The sequence below is a fragment of the Hippocampus zosterae genome, chromosome 13 (genome assembly GCF_025434085.1).
Source record: "Hippocampus zosterae strain Florida chromosome 13, ASM2543408v3, whole genome shotgun sequence".
NCBI lineage: Eukaryota > Metazoa > Chordata > Actinopteri > Syngnathiformes > Syngnathidae > Hippocampus > Hippocampus zosterae.
The window spans coordinates 13074546-13094271 of record NC_067463.1 but is presented as its reverse complement, the minus strand read 5'-3'; the positions used below and the strand labels follow the sequence as shown (position 1 = coordinate 13094271).

The following is a 19726-nucleotide window of genomic DNA, read 5'->3' as shown; positions in this document are numbered from 1 at the left end:
AAAAGATAATAGGTTGTTTGAAACCAACAAAGCAAAACAAAAGTCAAAGCTTTCTCTTTTGTTTTTCCTGGGGAGTAGCCAAGCGTCAGCATTTCTGGAATCCCATTGACGCCTGCTGGTATCATCGCATAAGAGAATGGAGAATAGCCTTTCAGTGGGAGAGGAAAATTCCAGCGCCTTTTACGGTCATGCAGGCTCAGCAAATAGAGTAACGTGTGTGTGAGAGACAGTGATGAAGCGGTGCGGAAGAAATTAGGAGGTGAATGGGGAAGTCACAGAAAGAGTATCTCAAGTGTGCAAGGCGATTTATAGAGGCAGGGACACACACAGATAGGCTGATAGTGGTGCCTTGTAGCCAGTGTCCATATCTCCTGCCACCAATGAATCCTGCTGCATGACAACTAATGGACTCAAACGTCCTCTGGTGTCTTATCTTCCCACTTTCTCGTACGCTGTCTTCTACTCTCGCCATCCACTTACCACTGTACTTGCTCCCTAATACTCGATGACATTCAGATTCTGTAGTCACATGATAAGACATAGGATCATGGGAGCTGCGACAAACATGTTGGCAAACACAGTAGACAACAATAAAGGTAGATTCCTTACTTTCCACACTATAAGGCGCACCTTCAATGAATGGCCTATTTTAAAACGGTTTTCTTAAATAGGGTGCACCCGCATTATAAGGCACATAGAATAGAAGCTACAATAGTGGTTGCGGTTACGTTATGCATCCACTAGATGGAGATACGCTAAAGAGAATACAATATAATTCAGCTTTATTTATATCGGGCTTTCAAAACCGCTGTAGCTGGAACAAAACACAGAACATTTCAAATACTACGTCCAAGAAATCATAATATTGATCTGGTTATAAGAAGCATCGGATTATAAGGCACACTGTCGGCTTTTGATAAAATGCTTTTAGATGTGCCTTATAGTGAGGAAAATACGGTAATTTTAAAGAAATGGGAAGGTCCAGTCTTCTTTCTGTCGTTGGTTCTCAATATATAAACAAGCTCTGTTCTTAAAACAAAGAAGATGAGCACATGCTGACAGGTGACAAGAAAAACAATCAATGGAATAGGAAGTCAAGACATCCATTTATCCATCCATTGTCAAGACCGCTTATCCTGAACAGGGTCACTGGGAGTAGACACAGCCTATCCCAGCTGATTTGGTGGAAGGCATAGTACACCCCGAATGTGTTGCCAGTCAGTCGCATGGCACATATAGAGACAAACAATCCATTCACAACAACATGCACACCATCACTGAGCGGGAACCGATCCCACACTGACCACACACAAGTCCGGCAAGTGTGGAAGTCAAGGCAACAAGTCAAAACATCCGCCAATCCATTTTATACCATTTATCCTGTTCAGGGTTGTGGTGCAGACAATCTAAGTAACATAAACAGTATCATCTTGAACTCCATCCGTCCATCGAATCTCACCTTACCTTGTGTCGGATACTCGTCTTTTGGAGACTATCCCAGCTGGCGTAGGGTGAGAGGCAGAGCCTGGGACTGATCATCCGTCAATCACGGGGCTGACACGTTGAAAGAAGACAATGAATTACACCCACATTGACACCAATGGGCAATTTATCACCTTCAATTCATTTAACATCCATTTTACTACTGCGTGGGGAGGCTGCAGTACCTGGAGAGGACCAACAACAGTAGACGAGACTCAACAGTACTACTGTGCATCTGGTAAAAGTTAAACTTGAGTCTAAAAAAGAAGATTTAAATTTGTGGGTGCCACATGTAAACATTCTCTCTAAAGCAAAGGATAATTCAGTCCAGCATTTGGCCATCCACTTAAAACGAATAAACATCCCTCGATCTCTCTCTCTCTCTCACACAAAGACAACCCGTTTTCCCTGAGGACTACTAATAGCTTGTAACTTTAATTACTTCAGGTGATATACAGAATTGCTCTCACATTGATATTCGAGAGTAAACTGTTGATCCCATTTGGACTGCACTCCTAACCAAAGCAACAGCCCCGAGACACGTAATCAGTCTCTCGGATGAATTAAAGTTTAGAGTCATACCGAATGTTGTAAACGAGTCCTTTGTTCAATGAACAATCTGATGTTCTTAAGTTTTCCATGCGCAAAAGGCAGCAGGAAAAAGACTAGACTTATTCTATCCCACCACTTCTCCATTTTTTTCTAAATGTATATCTTTATTTGTCTTCCATGGTCATAATAAGGCTAAAGATAATAAACAGTAATAATGATAATGAAACACTGCATAGTGATGATATAAAATAAGAAATACTGTAACAGATATACACCATTATTATGAATACTCACAGGTAAAATCCAAAATTGATCCAAACAGTCAGCAATAACAAGTACCAAACAACAACAAACATAAATATTTTATAAGTGCAAATCAGCAATAGTCTTAAACACCGAGTGACTGTCTTCCACTCTGTGAATATGGAACATTAATATCTCATTTCAAATTGATTTATGTCGATACATTGTTTTATACCCTCACACAACTGTTCCATAATTTGTAATGAAATGTTCTTTATGCTCGCGTTTTTGTTCATTCAAGCTGCACGCCTAGTTTGTCCTTTTTATTTGGTTCTGAAATCCCGTTTCACATAGGACTCACCTGGCTCGACGCATCCACCACGGGCATTTGTTGACGTATCTGGCTAATGCCACTGTTTGTGAAAATACAGTAACACTGCTCTCCGCCTATCCATCGTGTTCATCCGTCCTGTCATTGTTTCGACTACTTGTATTGAATTTTCATTTGTCTTTTCTTACTTGCAGTCTCACCATAAACACGAGTAAAATGACAATTGTCAAAATAAGAGCCCAATAATACGCCTTCATCTAAAATCAATCTTCATTACCTAAATGTGTTGCCAAATTGATTTTCATTATCCACTTTACAAATTGACAAAGTTAACTGAAATGGAGGGTATCACCATGCGACAAAACTCAGGCAATAAATATGTGAAGTGAGAAGTTTGCAAATGAGGCTGCTATATGTGATGAAAAAATAATGTACCGGTGTTTGTACTTAGACTTGGTGAAGCAGCATGTGGGTGCTTGTCCAAGGTTATTTTTCGATGCTGTATTCCGAGGACCTGTAAATGATTATTGTTTGTGGTCACGAGGCGGGTCATGTTTGGTATACAGCTGCAAAGTGTGACAGCAGCTACCAGACGACCTTGGAGACTGCACTCCATCCATCTGTTCGATACAATATCTCCGCAAAAATAAAACTCAATGCTCCCAATGCTCAACACTGTGGATGTAATATTTCACAGAATCATTCAATACGCATTTCCTATTTGTCTTTTTCAGATGACTCAGGAGCAGTATATCCTGGCAGCGCAGCCGAACTCTCTGCACCAGCGGGGGTCGTCGGTATGCGGAGCCCAAGTGTACCCCGCGGTGGGAATCTACGGCTGGAGGAAAAGATGCTTGTACTTCTTCATTCTCCTTCTTGTCGTCACCATGATTGTCAACCTGGCGCTGACCATCTGGATCCTCAAAGTCATGAATTTCACTCCGGTAAGAGGCGAGTTGTCTGTGTGTCATTAAAATGACAAAATGTTATATGGTTCAGTGCTCATCAGGGACTTTATGTGAGGAACGCTCGAAGGGGTGGTTTAAAAGGTTTGCTGTCAGGTAAAAGAAAGGTTGTACTATTTGTTAAGTCGTCAAAAACTCGAGGGAAAAATATGCTCTCAAAAAATGAAAGTTGATTCTTTCCACAGCTTTTCTTTTGTGCAGATGTGATGTCTGTCAGTGCGATGGGTGCATCAATTTTAAATCCTGTTGCCCAATTGTTTAGTTCGAGTTCACAATCATGACATGGTCTCCCAGGACATCCACAGAAAATGAATACAATCAATCTGGATCTAACTTCTAAAGTATGTGATCTGGCTTTACAACAACAGCAACATTTCCACACACACATAAAACTCTGATCGCCAATCAGTATGGGTTCATCCCCTTTCAAGCTTGACTCTTTTAAGCGTGTCATCCAAGGGTTCCAGCTCCCAAGCAACCAATATCCCAGATCGCCTCAAGGCACCACGCACTAAACTCCGATGGCTGCTATGCAAATGGTGCAGCATTTCACCTGGGTCATGTTTCAATATATATAAGAGAATATAAGAGCGGTAAAAAAGGAAAAAGGAAAGGAAGAAGGGATGCAGTTAGAAAATATGCATGCCTGCGGGAAGGCAGCCGGTACAAGGTATAAAAAAAGAGCAGAGGATATTTCATAGGTGAACAGTGGGGGGAAAAAAACTATATGGAAAACCATCATACTGGATTCATAAAGGCAAGAGGCGAGAAACGAGAAGGAAACATCAATAAAAACAAGTCAACGTGAAATAAATAAAGTATGATATGAATACATTAAAGTGCTAGCCATATAATAAACTGTTTTCATCATTAGCGGATATATGACAATATAGCCAAAGCTTAAAAGCACTGTGAAGCCATTTTTATGGTTTGTTTCTGAACACATTAAATAGGTTTGAAGATAGTGCTAAAAGCATGGAAAGAATTCGAAATATGTAGGACTGAATTGTTAAGCTAGAGTGTTTTTTTACACCTTGCATGCCTGACACGACTACTCGTTACACTCAAGACGGTTCTCAGAATAAACGTCTGGAATGACTGTGGCATGTGGCGTGGTGTTCACTTCACAGGTGCCCAATCAATGCTTGGCAATGTGTCTTGTCCGACGGAATTCAGTATGCTGAAGAACTGTTTTGGTGTGGAAATGAGTTGTAAGAAATGTCTTGTAATAAATTTCAGAATCGGCACTATGGCATGCATGCATGCTCAGCATCTCCCTTCAAGCATCTGCTTTCTTGCTCCATAGAGACCCATTGATTGATTTTACTGCATGCCAGAGTAAAGTAAATGAATGATGAGTTGGCAGATGGGTGTTGGAACATCAGAACACCTTTCAGGACTCATAGTACAGCACCGCTAAACAGATGCTTGGGCCCTTTGAATCTGCTGATGATAATATGAAGTAATACATGTCAGGGACTGTACGAGAAGAGATTTGCTGTTTTCCACTCATTTGAAAATGGAAACTAGACAAAAAATTTGACTGATGATTAAAATTTAAATGGGCATTTCAAATTTAGGCCCACAATGGAATTTCTTTTTCAAAATCAGTTTATTTGTAACTGGCAGCAGTAAGTTGTCGCATTTCTGTGCTTCGTGTGGACAAGGACCATTTTCTTGCTCGTTGTCTACTGGTATATAATTTATACAAAGTAAAAAATAAAAACTCTGCCATCATTTGCCTTTGGCCACAGTGGGAGCTTGTATTTTTCCTGTGAAGCACCTGTTGCTAAAGCCAAACTCCTGTCAAGTTTATATTTTCTCGACCTGGATTTGCCACCGTTGCTGAGTTCTGATTGAAAAGGCCAAGCAATAAGAGATTTGTTTTTGAAGAGACAATTTTGGCAGTAAATTAAGGCGGAAGGCTTGGCATGGGGCTGAAACTTTATTTGAAAGGCAGAGTGAGTCAACGAGATATTCATGTGCGCACATTGTGCCAGCATTTATTCAACACCTGCTCGCGCTGATGTGTGTAAATGCAAGCCTGTCCATTCAGGCATTCAAGTGCGCCTTCCTCTTTCAAATAGGTGAGCGTTTGCTACAGAAATTGTAATTTTCAGCTGACGTTCCATTTATTCTGCTTTCCTCCCCAAGGTTGTGCCACAACTGCAGTTTTAATCTCTCATCACCGAAACGTTAACATAGCAACGTGGAGAAATAAAAGCGAATGTATGATGCAGGTTTAACTTTGACCATCAGTTTGTGAAATATATTTGTCTTTCTTATGAAATGTGATTTTCTGCAAAACAGTCAAGAGACTTAGCTAAGATTAGACCCACAGCATACTTCAAATCAATAACAATGACCAGCATCATGTACGCCACAGATCAACTTTTGAAGCTTTGCATTTGACAACCATGAATTGCATTTCACTGTAAATGACACGAAAGCCTAAGGGTCAGAGGTCACAGGTTCTAAGACTGCAAGGGAAGCTCAGCTTCACCTAAAATGTCAAAAAATAAGTGATCAAATGTATGTGTGTATATACAATTGTGTGTCATTGACTAAATATGCGCGACAATACAATACATGGTGATTTATATAGCGCTTTCACAACAGAAGCAGCTGTAACAAAGTGCTTAACAAAACAGTTAACATAAAGTAAAATAATAAACGCAACATATAACATAAAACACGGACAGTCGTGCAGTCCTAACCACTTTTCCGTCTCACGCTTTGTTGACTTTTGTTCTGAATCAGCTTCTTATAACTGGTTATGACGCGACTCTCTTTTAATTCATTCCTGCAGCTTCACTGTACTTTAAACTGTGTGGACGCTGGGCTCTAGAGAGTAGTCCAAATACATTGAAACAAGACGAGTCATTGGATAAATGCTGGTTTTGTCCCGCCCATCGCACGCTCAGCTTCTCTGGGAGTGATGAATATGATGTCACATGCTTACAGTGTCAGTAAAAATGTATTTGATTTTCTCATTTTAATAAACTGTAAACACAAATGTCATACGAAGGCCGATGACTGCAAGAAGAGAGAAAGGCCAACACTTCCCAAATCATATGTGGAGCATCGTCTAACTGATTTTTAACCGGATTATTTGAATTTGTCATTTCCTTCATCCGAAAAGGGCGAGAGGTACACGATCTCAATTAGTGACCGGGCTGCACTTTGCTGTCACAGCTGCCGTAGTCATTCATACTCACCATATTTGTGTACATTTTCACACTTGCCAAAAGTAGCTTAAGTCCTTTGTATAAGATGAGCTCTCTGTGGAAAAGGGAGAAAAGAGTATACTTAAGTGTACAACAAGTGTGTGTGTGTGTGTGTGTGTGTGTGCGTGTGTGTGTGTGTGTGTGCGTATTCATGCATGTGTTTATTATTCATGCTCCTGTTGCTAAAGATGATTTGCTAAGCAGTTGAAAAAAGCCAACCTTTGTAAACTTTATTAGGAGAAGATGTGAACGAAATACAACGGGACTACTTGCACTTTATGATCAAACACATGCCCTCCACCACTTAAGTATGGGACGTGATTAGCACGCCTGTACTCAGATGTGTTTCATGACTGAAACCCTGTGGACCCTTCCAGCATGTCGCATATTTCATCCATATGATCAAGGCCGACCTGTTTTTGCATGTTTGCTGCTCAAGTACGTTTATGAATATCCAAGGATGATAATATGCGTAGAGCAGGAGTGCCCAAACTTTTTGGAACGAAGATCTACTTTTTGATCAACTAACCTCAATCTACCCTTACCGGCACGCGCGCGCACGCGCACACACACTCACACATGCACGCCATGATGAGAAACAGCCTGAGGCATGCGATACACTTTTGCAGGCTGTTAACTATCGTAGTTCACACGTGCAGTTTTAAAGTGCTTCCCTGGGCCCTCCTAGATTCCTATTCTTTGCCCGTGCCCTCGAAGAATTATACACGAAGCAAACTCTGAATGAGAATAATGACGATAATTGCAGACTGCTGAGCGCAAACAACTGCCGGTGACGTAATCACGCGCCACCGTAAATTCAAGATTTACCTGCGTTATTTTATTTTTTAATTATTTTTTGTGTGAAAATGAGACTGATAGGGTGATTAGGGTGCAGCGTACATTAACACAAAACATATATATTACTAACATGTACAAAGACACACAAATGGTTGTTTTTTTTTTTTTTTTCTCCTCGACACTCCTCGGATCTACTGGGGACCGGTCTTAGATCTACCGGTAGATCAGGATCTACCTTAATGGGCACCCCTGGCGTAGAGGCTTCTCTTCTTAGGAGTTTTGGCTATAGAAGATGTGTCTGACTCAAGTTTCATAATTCATCTCATCATCATCACAGGAAACCTGATGTTCAACATTTTCATTTATTTTCTGCATTTCAGTTTCCTCATTCTGTAGTTGCAAGTCAGGTGAGGCAATGAAGACCATTTAGCGAACATTTTTTGCAGGGAAAAGAAATCATACAAGCCCACAAATAGCAAACATCTGTGTGTACTTGACTATTGTAAATAGCACAGCCACCTTATGCAGTTGCATATATGCTTACATTTTATATTGCATTCTGTGTACAGTTCATTATTCAAAAAAAATACCTGTGCATGCAAATACTTCATGTTTTTTTTTCTACTTTCTTCCCTCCAAATGTTGCTGCTGAAGATTACGAATTTGAAGACATTTGAAAATGTCATCAGTGAGGGCTGAACTGCAATTATGGGCTATGCTATTTCCGTATTTCCAATTTGTTCACACTGTGTAACATAGGTAAATGGCGTGACAAACCAGTGTGCTCTCCTTTTCAGTATGGAAGTGGGACAAAAGTAATCCCCCCCCCCCAAAAAAAATAAATAAATAAATAAACAAACACTTGTGGAGCTCATCTTTAAATCTTTAAAGTGTGCTTAAGTGTCATGTCATGCACAAAGTCGCCCATGATGGCAGTCAAGTTTTCTGTATATTTTTCTACAAAATGTTGAACGTTTCTGGGCATTGGACTTTGAAGTTGCACTTTACTGTACTGGCGCTTAAGTAGGTGTGTGCTGTTGAAGGCAGTATTAGCACTGAAACCTGCTTTACTCAGCTCCTCTCCCCTGTCAGCATCATTATGGCTCTTCACACCTGCATACTAGAGTTTATTGCATACGCACACACAAACGCACACATTTTTCTCATTTTTTCAGTAACAGTGCTGACCTCAGATAATGGGAGAGTACGGCGTGAAATGTACTGTCCTCTGACGCACTCTCACACACAAACACACACGCACACTCGCTAGTCGCTTCATCATAACAGACACAAGCACACATGCAGGCATATATGCAATGTAATGAAAATGACATTTTCATTTCATGGAAACATTTGGAACGTTTGGAACATATTGTCGCATAGCAACGAGCAATGCTGAACTGACAGAACGTGAAACTTTGTGAACCAGAGCTAACCATTTAGAAATGACTTGGTTGCATGTGTACATAACTTCACTTGGTAATGAAGTAAGTATATTAAAGGTCCATCAAGGCCATCTAGAAACACTCCACATTTTTGTTAAAATAGATTAAATTACTGTAACGCTCACTTTGATTTAGTGTTGCTATCTTTAAAGGAGCAACACAATGTTCCAGATACAATGATGCTAAAGTTCAGTCTCTAGTTCTTCCTCAGACAATAAACACAATGTCACAATTAATGGGACAGGATATTATTGTCTCTCTATATTTACATTCTGGGAACGAGTTACAAAACAAAGAGGTTATAAATGTCTGAGTACACGGGGGGGGGGGGGGGAACAAAGCATGAGATTACCACCTCTGTAAAAGAAAATATATTTTTATAGTGTCAGCAACATTTTCAGTTTGATGTTGGAAAAGAACATAAAAAAACCTGATTTGTGCTTTTATGCATAAACCCAACCGCCTGTGACAGCTAAATTTGATTTAGTCAGGACTGTAGTCTTATTATCTTCAGTAGCAATATGTCAAAAAAATAACACAAAAAAACACACACGGCGAGCCTAATGCTTCCCTGCAGCGTGTACGGTTCCTTAAAGCCTAGAGTGTTTGTGGGTTTGTGTGTGTCTGTGTATGCGTGTGCATGTGTGTTCGTGTGAGGATTTTACATTTAGTGTGTCTTTAATGTCCAGGTACGCGTAGGGATGTGAAATAGCCATCAGTCAGCAGTTTTAAACTTGTTATCTCTGCTGGCACTCGATCATAGATATTAACAGTGATAAATAATGAACAAACACTCATCTTTCAGGGCCCCAGAGTGAGTGCGTTTGTGTGCGTACTAACAGAGGCAAGTGTGCTACTTTCAGTCTTTGTCTCTGCGCGTCTTAAGGGATCAGGATGATTGCGCTTACTTTTATGCTGACGTTCTCGTTTGTGTGTTATTTCCTGTGTGTTTGGCTTCATGCGTTACGATGTCGAGGTGGCAGAGCTCTCTCAAAGCTGCCGAGCCAACTACTACGTAGTGTGAGTGCTCCGGCAAATTAGTGGGCACAACATGCAGCTGGGTGCATTGTCAGTGTCGTTTGAATGTTGTTAACCGAGGCAATGCTTGATCACTCGTTAGGATGTACTCTGGGGATTCACATATCACCTCATTTGTTGTCCCACCTAAATTCCCCTCACGTATTTTCTAATGGGATATTCCGGAATGAAAACTTTCAGCGATGCCGTTTTAAGGCATTTCAAGAGATGGATGTCTAAAACAGTTCATGATGCTTGATATGAAGGAGAAATTACACGACGGAGCGACCGATTTTAAAGGCTCTCTATCTCTTTAACAAGTAAAATTTATAGGGGTGTGATAATAAAGAAATGAGTCTGTCGCGGCCGAGCTCATGACTCAATGCAATTTGGCAAACTGCTTATGTCACAGTGTTGTGCGATTTAAATTATTCTGCTTCAGTATGATCGTTTCTTACTCTGTCGCTGAGGCTTTTATTTAGCAAACTGCTTGTTACACCGCTGGAGGTGGCACAATGATGAAGCTTTTGACTGTTGATTAACTTTGGTCCTTGAGTCATTGACAGCCAGGGTTTACAACCAAGTTCAAGTGGAGGTGGCCTCTTTTGGTGAGGCGGATTCCCTTTTTGTGGTGGCTTTGGACTCATGTCTTCATGGCACTGTGAAAACAATTCACAGGCTTCAGATGATGCCTCCTATACCTCAATCTGCTCTCAGAAGGGCTGCAGTGCATTTTTATTTTTTTATTTTTTTGCAGGGACAAAATTCCTCCACTTCCTTGTTGGTTCCTCCTTCCAAGTAATATAATACGGAGTGACACGCATGCCGGTCAGACACAAAAGAAAGTTGTATTGCATCCATCCCGAACGCGTCCTCAGTTGATCTGACGCACAAAGCATCGGTGGAAGCAGCCCTGCCTTCTCTGATCATCACTCCTGATGAGGATATGTGCCCTAGAGCCAGTGCCCAAGGCCATCGTGCCAGGCTGCGGACGACATACTACGCAGGCTGTATGACACAGCGGCGTGCATTGATCATCTTGGGAATTCCCTGTTACACTTACCGAGCCGACCATCTCCACAATATCAGAATCAGAATCATCTTTATTGGCCAAGTATGTAGAACACACAAGGAATTTGTCTCCGGTATAACACGCTGCGCTAGTATCATCGTAAACAACAAAATCATTGAACCTTAAATGAACCATTTTAGAGTAACCAGTAGTTTTGTAGTAATTTTGTTTCTTTTGTTTTGTTTCTTTGTTTCTTTTGTAGTTTTGATCTTGTTGACACCTTTCTTTGGATGTTTTGCTTTTGTGCGAGAGGGATCGTCTGGTGCTTGTAACACAGCCTCTGGCTATCATGATCAATTGTTCCCTGAGTAACTTTAGTATTATGTAGTAGTCGGTTGGTTTTGCTGGGTTAGGGAACGCAATGTCGCGGGATAAGCAATAAGCTGGCAAGCATGGCTTTATTTTTGTCAAAATGACGCTTGACGGCTTTTGGGTTTGAATACTCTACATATCCAAGAGGTTAATGGAAATAATGCAAACTCAGGGGCATGAATGTTTGAGTGGCTGAAATGCTTCAACAAGACCCAACCAATCAATTATCAGGTGTGGTTTGTTGATGTCAAACTCCTGACAGTGGACTTTATATCGTTGAACATGATCATCTGAAACCTCGTTCACACCAAACAAGGGGACCACCTCTTTAAGTGATCTCAGTCCAATGTGTCCACATTTTAGCGTGAGCTGATTCATAGACTAGAGGAAAAAACCTCGAGACAAAAATATCTGACCAAAAATTACAACTACAAATTTTCAAGCTTGTTTTGACAACTTGTAAAAATGGTATATTATTAATGTATAATAATAATATTACCGGTATTATAAAAATAATAATAAATCATGGGTGAACGGTCTTAAATTCAAAACAATTACAGCTCTTTCTTTTTTTCCTTTTTGTAGATTTTATACCTATTTCAAATAGGTGTTAAAAGAAAACTAAGACAAGAAGAAGAATAGACACCAGAATACATCTTTGTGGTCTTGTTCATAATATTATTGGTCTTCATGATCAATGAACAAATAGGAGAAAATCGCTCATTGAGTTTGTCCAGGCCGGCACGGTGATCCACTGGTTTGTACATAAGCCCCTCTGTGCAGAGGTACGGGGTTCGATTCCGGCTGCAGCCTTGTGTGGAGTTTGCATGTTCTCCCTGTGCCTGTGTGGCGTTTCTTCGGGTACTCCGGTTTCTTCTCACATTCCAAAAACATGCATGGCAGGCTGATTGAACACTCTAAATTGTCCCGAGGTGTGAGTGTGAGCGCGGATGGTTGTTTGTATATGTATTCCCTGCGATTGGCTGGCAACCGGTTCAGGGTGTCTCCCGCCTACTGCCCGAAGACAGCTGGGATAGGCTGCAGCATGACCCGTGACCCTTGTAAGGATAAAGCGGATCAGGCTATATGGATGAATTGTTAGTCTCATAAAAGTGACAGAAAACAGCATTACAGTCACATCACAAATTTCAAAGTTTGTGTGTGGTGATAACTCGAACATACTGTACTACTTACTACAACATAATACAGATGACCATAAGCATTATTTTAGTTTAGTTTTTAACTGATTACCTCAGGAGTCTCCTTATTATAAAATAAAAGATGGTTAAAAAAATAAAGGGAAAAAAGTGTTTCACCAAAAATGACCAATATGAAACATGTACTCGGCATAACCAAGCATGAACTCTCTGTCAGCAAAGCGTTTCAGCTCCATAATTACCGTTTCTCCGCCTGGATAGATGGCTTCCACGCACAGTGCGCTATTACGGCTTAGGCGGCCATGTAGGCACTGAAGGAGAATCCCATCGGCACCGTACAGAGCAGTGCGCAAGGGGGGGATCAGTTGCAGATCGGCTTTGGGGCTGTCATGGCCCAAGCTGCGCTTCAGTGGCTGGAGCGGTTTTAGATGGATACAAGTGTCCAGTATTTCTGGGAAGATGACTTAAGAGGTGTTCTCGTGTTACAGAAGAGGAGACCCGCTGACTGGCCGATATGCTGAATGGCCGTCTTGTCAGATGATCATTGACCACTTCTCCATTTTCCCTATCTATCCTATCTAACGGCATCGGGAAGAAATGATGAGGAGGATGTTTGAGTGATGTTAATTGATCAGGGGGAAAGAGGGTTGTGGGGGGGGGGGGGGTTGATAAATTATCTGATAATAAAAAAGTAGAATACATGTTTGTTCACTTTGTTTTGATTAGATCAGGGGTGTCAAACTCAGGTCCTGAAGGGCCGCCGTCCTGCATGTTTCCCAAGTCTCCCTGTTGCAACACCACCTGATTCAAATGATCAGATCATCAGCAAGCTCTGTGGAAGCCTGACATTGAATCTGTTCATTTGAATCAGGTGTGTTCAAACAGGGAGACTTGGAAAACATGCAAGACAGCGTGAGTTTGACACCTATGGATTAGATGGGGGTTTTTTTCTTGTCTTGCTCGTTAGCCTTGTGTCAACCAATCTGTACTCTCGAGCCATTCGTGTCTTGTCCAGGTGTATCTCATTTCCTCGTCAGTTTGCTTGCATGTACTTCCCTGTTTTCTGTCAGTCTCTGTTGGTGAATTGTTGCTGTTGTAGTCATGTGTCATGTAAATAGTAGTCCTTTTTTTTTGTTTATTCCTTGAGTTTCTTTGACCCTTGCTTTTTTTTCTTTTTTTTTTCTTTTTTGCTGTTAGGATAGTGTTTTGATAATTCCTTCTACCTTGTTTGCCTTTTTTTTCTTTTGAAAACAAATTCGTTCTGGGAAATTACGCCTGTTCTTCTCCTCTGCCTCGCTTCTCTTGTTTTCCCATTTGGGTCTAGCGCTTTACTCCACACTGCACCACACGAACCCGGGGTTTTGTGACACTATCATAAAGTGGGGACAAAAAGGAGAAAAATATAAAGGGACTGCAGCAGTAACGCTCATCTAATTTGCAGATAGGCTTGCATAGCTGTAAAAAAATTGAAATATATAGAATGCACCTGTGATTATGGCATAATGGTTGTACGGCTTCTGAGCTGACCAATTTTAATGTCATGCGATATACTTGCATGTAGGACTGTAATAAAAGTTATTACCGCAGAAATGCTGATGCTTGGTCTATTTTCCAAGAGGAGTGCAATTCTTTGAATCGAAAGTGTTATTTTCTGTAATTGGCGACATCAAATGTGAAATTGTTTGACTGCGTGCTGAGGAGAAGCGCGAAAGGAAACGGTCTTGTCAAAAAAAAGTGTGTGTGTGTGTGTATACATATGTGGTAATCCAAATGGGATGCAGGTCTGAACATTTTTATTCCACAGACTTCACTGAGCATGCACTTTAAGTGCTAATCTGCTGGCGCCGAATGTTATGCATTAAAAAGCAATAAACAATGTCTTCATATTCCTTATCAATTCATATTGTCCAAAATAGGCTCTCAAAAGGAACATTTTTTCCTGCACTGTTGTAGACAATACAGCTGTTTCTTTGACAATGTAAAAGTAGTCTGCACAAGAAAACACGAATAAACAAATCAATCGAGAGTGAGATTCACCATATGTCAAGTCAAAAGCTATTATGTAAACGGGTACATTTCAGTGCCAATTTCAGCCAGTCCACGTTTGTGTCCGTGTGACCTTTCCTAAACAAATTACTGACCAAACTAAAGTGCTGAGAATTGCTTGCTCTCTTTAATGATGCAACGTTAAGGATTGGACAATGCAGTTTTTTTTTGTTTTTTTTTGGTCTCTTGAAAAGTGATGATTTTGTAGGAAGCAGGAAGTGATTATATGTGCGGTGTCAGAGGTGGAAAAAAACAAAGAAAACAACACAGTCTGTTCAAGAAAACGTGCCTGCTAATGGAGGAACTAATTTACTACCCGAGGAAACCATGGTTACACACACACAATAGTAGTCTCTTGAGTGATGGCCTGTCAGTCTGTGAGTCCAGTCCAATCTCAAGCCTGATGATCTGAAAGTGTTATGCTTCACACACTACTGCTCCCGGATGTGTGTGTGTGAGTTTGTGTGTGTGTGTGTGTGTGTGTGAACACAAGGCACGAGTTTGTGTCATTATGAGCAAACTCTCTTTATACTGGCCATGTGAGTAGCAAAAGTTTAATTTCACAAATGCCCATCTACAATGTAACTCCGCGATGAACTTCTTTCAATTATTATTTTTATGATTAGTTTTGTGCCAACCTTGAATAATGAACATTATGATGTAAGATACTTTACTATAAAGGTCAAATTATGCTGGCCAAAATAATAAATTCTGCAGATTTTTATGGAAAATGTCACTACAATGATTTGATGCCACTGTGACCTTTGCAGAATGTGTCAGTTCATCTTACTATTTATTGTTTCAAACTAAGACAACTGGTTCAGGTTAATGTTGTTGTGTTAGTTTACCCATTCTTCATTGGAAGATATTACCACAGAATTGCATGGGCATTAAATGACATTTCCTAGATCAACTATTTTAGGGAGACCTCATTGCACGGTGATGGGAGAATCAGTATTCTGAACTGCTGCTTCAATGGCAGCAGTGGATTAAGCGCAATAATGCCGCTCAAACAAGTTGTGCTTAGAGCGGGGTAAAAATTTCACATTTTGAGAGACTCCGCACGAGGCAAGGAAAAACAGAATGTCACACTTACAGCTCTGATGGTGTATGGGGAACCACCACTGGGCAATTCAAATGATATCGGCACAGGAGCAAGACTCCTCTGTGAGGGGCAGCTTGGTGCCACAGGGCATGCTGGCTGCCAGAAAATGGCTATGCTAAGCGTTACCTAGTCTGATGACTACAGTACATTGTGGTTGCATATTCTCAATACACAATGTTACACAAATGTTGTAGCTGGTGTTGTTTTAAACTAGGTTTAATGACATTTGGTCACTTTGAAAACACATACAACACTCTATGTTGTCCCGAGGTGTGAGTGTGAGCACGAATGGTTGTCCGTCTCTGTGTGCCCTGCGATTGGCTGGCAACCGGTTCAGGGTGTACCCTGCCTATTGCCCGAACACAGCTGGGATAGGCTTCAGCACGCCCGTGACCCTTGTGAGGATAAGCGGATTAGAAAATGAATGGATGGATGGATAGGAGGATAAAAATACATACCGTGTTACATGTGTCCAGACAAGGCCCACCATCAGGACTGTAATACCTGGTGAGCCAGCAAAAGAGTTGACAGCCTACTGGCATGTGCTACACACTGATCTCCGTCATCCGCAGATGAGAGCTCTGAGCATGCAGGGAGGGAGGGATCAATCATTTTGGACAGCAACTTCCAGGATTTTCCGCAGTGTCAAAACAGCATCATAACACTTTGCCACCTGCCTTGTATGGTGTAAGCCCACCTGTTGTTGACTCATGAAGGCAGTGACTCTACAAGCCGTCAGAAGGTGCGCTGTAATATCTGGCAAGGCACTTTAGTCCAGAAGAGGATATGGTGACGGTGCAGTGTATCAAACTAATTTATCCAACACATTCCACAGATCTCGATTACAATCTAGGAAACTCGGCCATGAATTCATTTGTGCTCCTCAAACTTCCACACCGTGAATATCCAATCACGCCGACTCATTTCCGCAGTGCACTCACCCAATCAAGACATTAGAATGAGATATTTCAGAGCCACACGTAGGAAAACAACAAAAGCAGCGTTGTTGGAATTACATGATGAGAAACAAAGAATTGAATTGCTGCATATACATCTATTACCACTGTATGCACAGTGCTTAAGTTATCTGTGCAAAATGATGACTGTTTTCACACTACTACCCTCGACGTGATGACGACAGTTGTCTAGCCCAGAAGCATATGAAGTTTCAATTTAAAAACACGAGGAGTGATATGAATTATATTTTGAGGTGCAAGGTACGTCCATTCGCCACCCGCCTCTATTCCTTGCCTTTGACGTTCTTCCGTCTACTTTCTTTCATCTCCTACAATGGCAGTTCACCCAAATTATTTCTTTTACGCGGCACCTAATTTTGTGTCATGCATCCACAATGCTACCCTAGCGAATCATCAATTTCATCAGATGGTGATGCTGTTATGTGACTTTTAAAATAAGCATTTCTTAAAGTAAGAAACCAAGACCTTCAATTAAATTGCTCCGATGGCAATTCCCATTTCGCACACATCCTCTTGGGATCATATTATGCTATCTGCTGATACACAGGAGGACCTCATTACATCCCAATAGTGAAGGCATGAATCAATTTTTAAATTTAGGGGGGGGGGGGAGTTCAAATCACTTTCACAAGGTAGAAAAACCACGAAATATCATTGTTCAAGAAGGTGTTCTGTCTCCAGGCACATCATTCCAAAGGAGAGTGAAAAGCAAACATATGGCATAAAATGATCCATAAGCAACACAGATAACCGTAGCCTGAAGAGGATTGTGAAGCAAAACCGATTAAAGAATTTGAGTGAGGTTCATAAGGAGTGGACTGAGGCTAAAGTCAGTGCATGAAGAACCACTACGCAGGGATGTATGAAGGAATGCGGCCGAGGGCTGCATTCCTTGTGTCAAACCACTTGTGAACCAGAGACTTCACAAGTGTTCACCTGCCCTAAGGAGACACATAACTGGACTATTACCCAGTGGTGCAAGTCACATTTTCAGATGAAAGTAACATTTCAACTGCCTTTGGGAGTCAAGAGGCCCACAGGCCAGGTTGGTTGAAGTCAAGCGGGACATTTCCACAGCCAGTGAAACTCGCGAGACCTACCTAGCTAGCTATAACTCATAGTGAACATAGTAGTTAATAATAGTTACTGAAACTGATGGACTCCACCCTCGGTAACACAGATGAGCTAAAGGCTGCTATCAAAGCAACCTGGGCTTCAGTAACACCTAAGCAGCGTCATCACAGGCTTATTGCTTCCATGTCACACTGTATTGTTGCAGTAATCCCTGCAAAAGGAGGAGACGCCATGTGAATTAATGGAATATTCTCAAGGCCAACAATTCTATACTAGCAATAATTTTGATTGATTCTTATGTCATAATGAAAGGAGGTCCCTGCCAGCCACAGTCTACCTGTCTACCTGACAACAAAGAGAACTCAACACAGCCTTATTTCCCAAAATAATTTTCAGAGATTAATTGGCCAGTGAATTGGTGTGTTCTGATTCATAAAGTGACGGCGAGATCCACCCCCCCCCCAAAAAAAATGTGAGCTGATTGGCAGAATATATCAGTAGACAGAGTGAATGAGTGACAAAAAAGAAGATTACAAGAAAGAGGAGGAGGAGGAACACTGATGACATCAAAAGAATATGGATGAGACCAAAAAAAAAGTCTTATGTGCTGCTCCCATTACAATGTACTGTACTGTACATTCAGTTGCTCTTGCATTCTCATTGCTCAATTCATGCTCACTGATCGAAAGTCTCGAGAGTTTTGAGGTCTCAAAAGTTGCATCGGTTGATGTCACAAATTAGTTTGTGGTGACACCCAAATCATTAGCTTATTTTATCTCCCAGGATGCATTGTGTTGGGTAAAGTTGACATGGAGATAGTATTTTCTTTGTTGTTGTGGGATGACTTTGCAAGTGGATTCTTACATTCTTGCACAGTTTAGTTTTGAGAACTCGTCACCGTCAGGTATTCTTGTTTCTGTCTTCCTCATTTTGGTCACCTCATCTTTCCACATTAGACAACAAAAGCCCAATTGGTTCAATTTAGTAGAATACATTGACTCAATGTTCATTCTCTGCAGTCATTTATCTTTGTTTTTCATTGAAATATAGCGGATGGCTATTACATTTCTTAAGGATTTGTACCGGTGGCTCCAAAAAAATTAGACAATTAGTTTCTCAGTAACAATCAATATAATGAAGGCCAGATGGCCAATGAGAATTCCTTATGTTTAATCCGTTACTTGTGGTCAAGGCCCGAAATGAAAAGACAACATTCGAAAGGATGAATGAGCGCATGAGACTCTAATTTAATGGTGTGTATTGTATGTAGTTTGTCTGATTGGATTTCGGACGTGTTCAGCTCAGAGGGCGACGGTTTGCATTTTGATCAGAATGACCACTATTTTTCATAATGCAATTGATGGCACAGAATTCATTAAAATCATATCTAAAAAGCACCTTGACTCTTATTTCTTCACAATATTTTCGATGCTTTTTGCATAGGTTTGTTCCTGCTTATACTTTGAGTATATGTTGTGCATTTTATTTCATGAAACCATGAGTGAGTGGTTGGTCTCGCAAACAATTACTTTACAGCAATGAAAATTGCTGATTATTGTGAAAAAAACAACAACAATTAAACTCCAAATCCAACTGCTGCATTACTTTTCCAGGGAGTCTAAAAACAATCTAGTTATGGTGATTGATTCAGTAAATAGCATGCCTTGTAAATGACAACATATACTATTTTAATGTTAAAAATAATGATTACAACTGTGTTGTGGTCCTGAAATGGTAACATGTTATGAGATTCGGTAATTGTAATAATATTACAAAAATATGAGTACTATACCGTATTTTCCGCACTGTAAGGCGCTTCAGAGTACAAGGCGCACCTTCAATGAATGACCCATTGTAAAACTGTTTTCATTCAATATAGGGCACACCAATTATAAGGGGCATAGAATAGAAGCTACAATAGTG

General features: G+C 40.8%; 1 protein-coding gene and 1 long non-coding RNA gene across 3 annotated transcripts in view; one reads left to right on the top strand and one right to left on the bottom strand.

The window, feature by feature from the left end:
* The window catches only part of LOC127612769 (zeta-sarcoglycan), a 201749-nt gene that overhangs the window by 115087 nt on the left and 66936 nt on the right, over positions 1-19726 (top strand). For both annotated transcript variants that reach the window (XM_052083563.1, XM_052083562.1), the window contains exon 2: positions 3343-3552. In XM_052083563.1, the coding sequence (XP_051939523.1) occupies positions 3343-3552 (210 nt within the window). The remainder of the gene's footprint in view (positions 1-3342; positions 3553-19726) is intronic.
* LOC127612806 (uncharacterized) overlaps positions 1-19726 on the bottom strand; it is a 122788-nt gene that overhangs the window by 64018 nt on the left and 39044 nt on the right. The gene's annotated exons all lie outside the window — the stretch shown is intronic.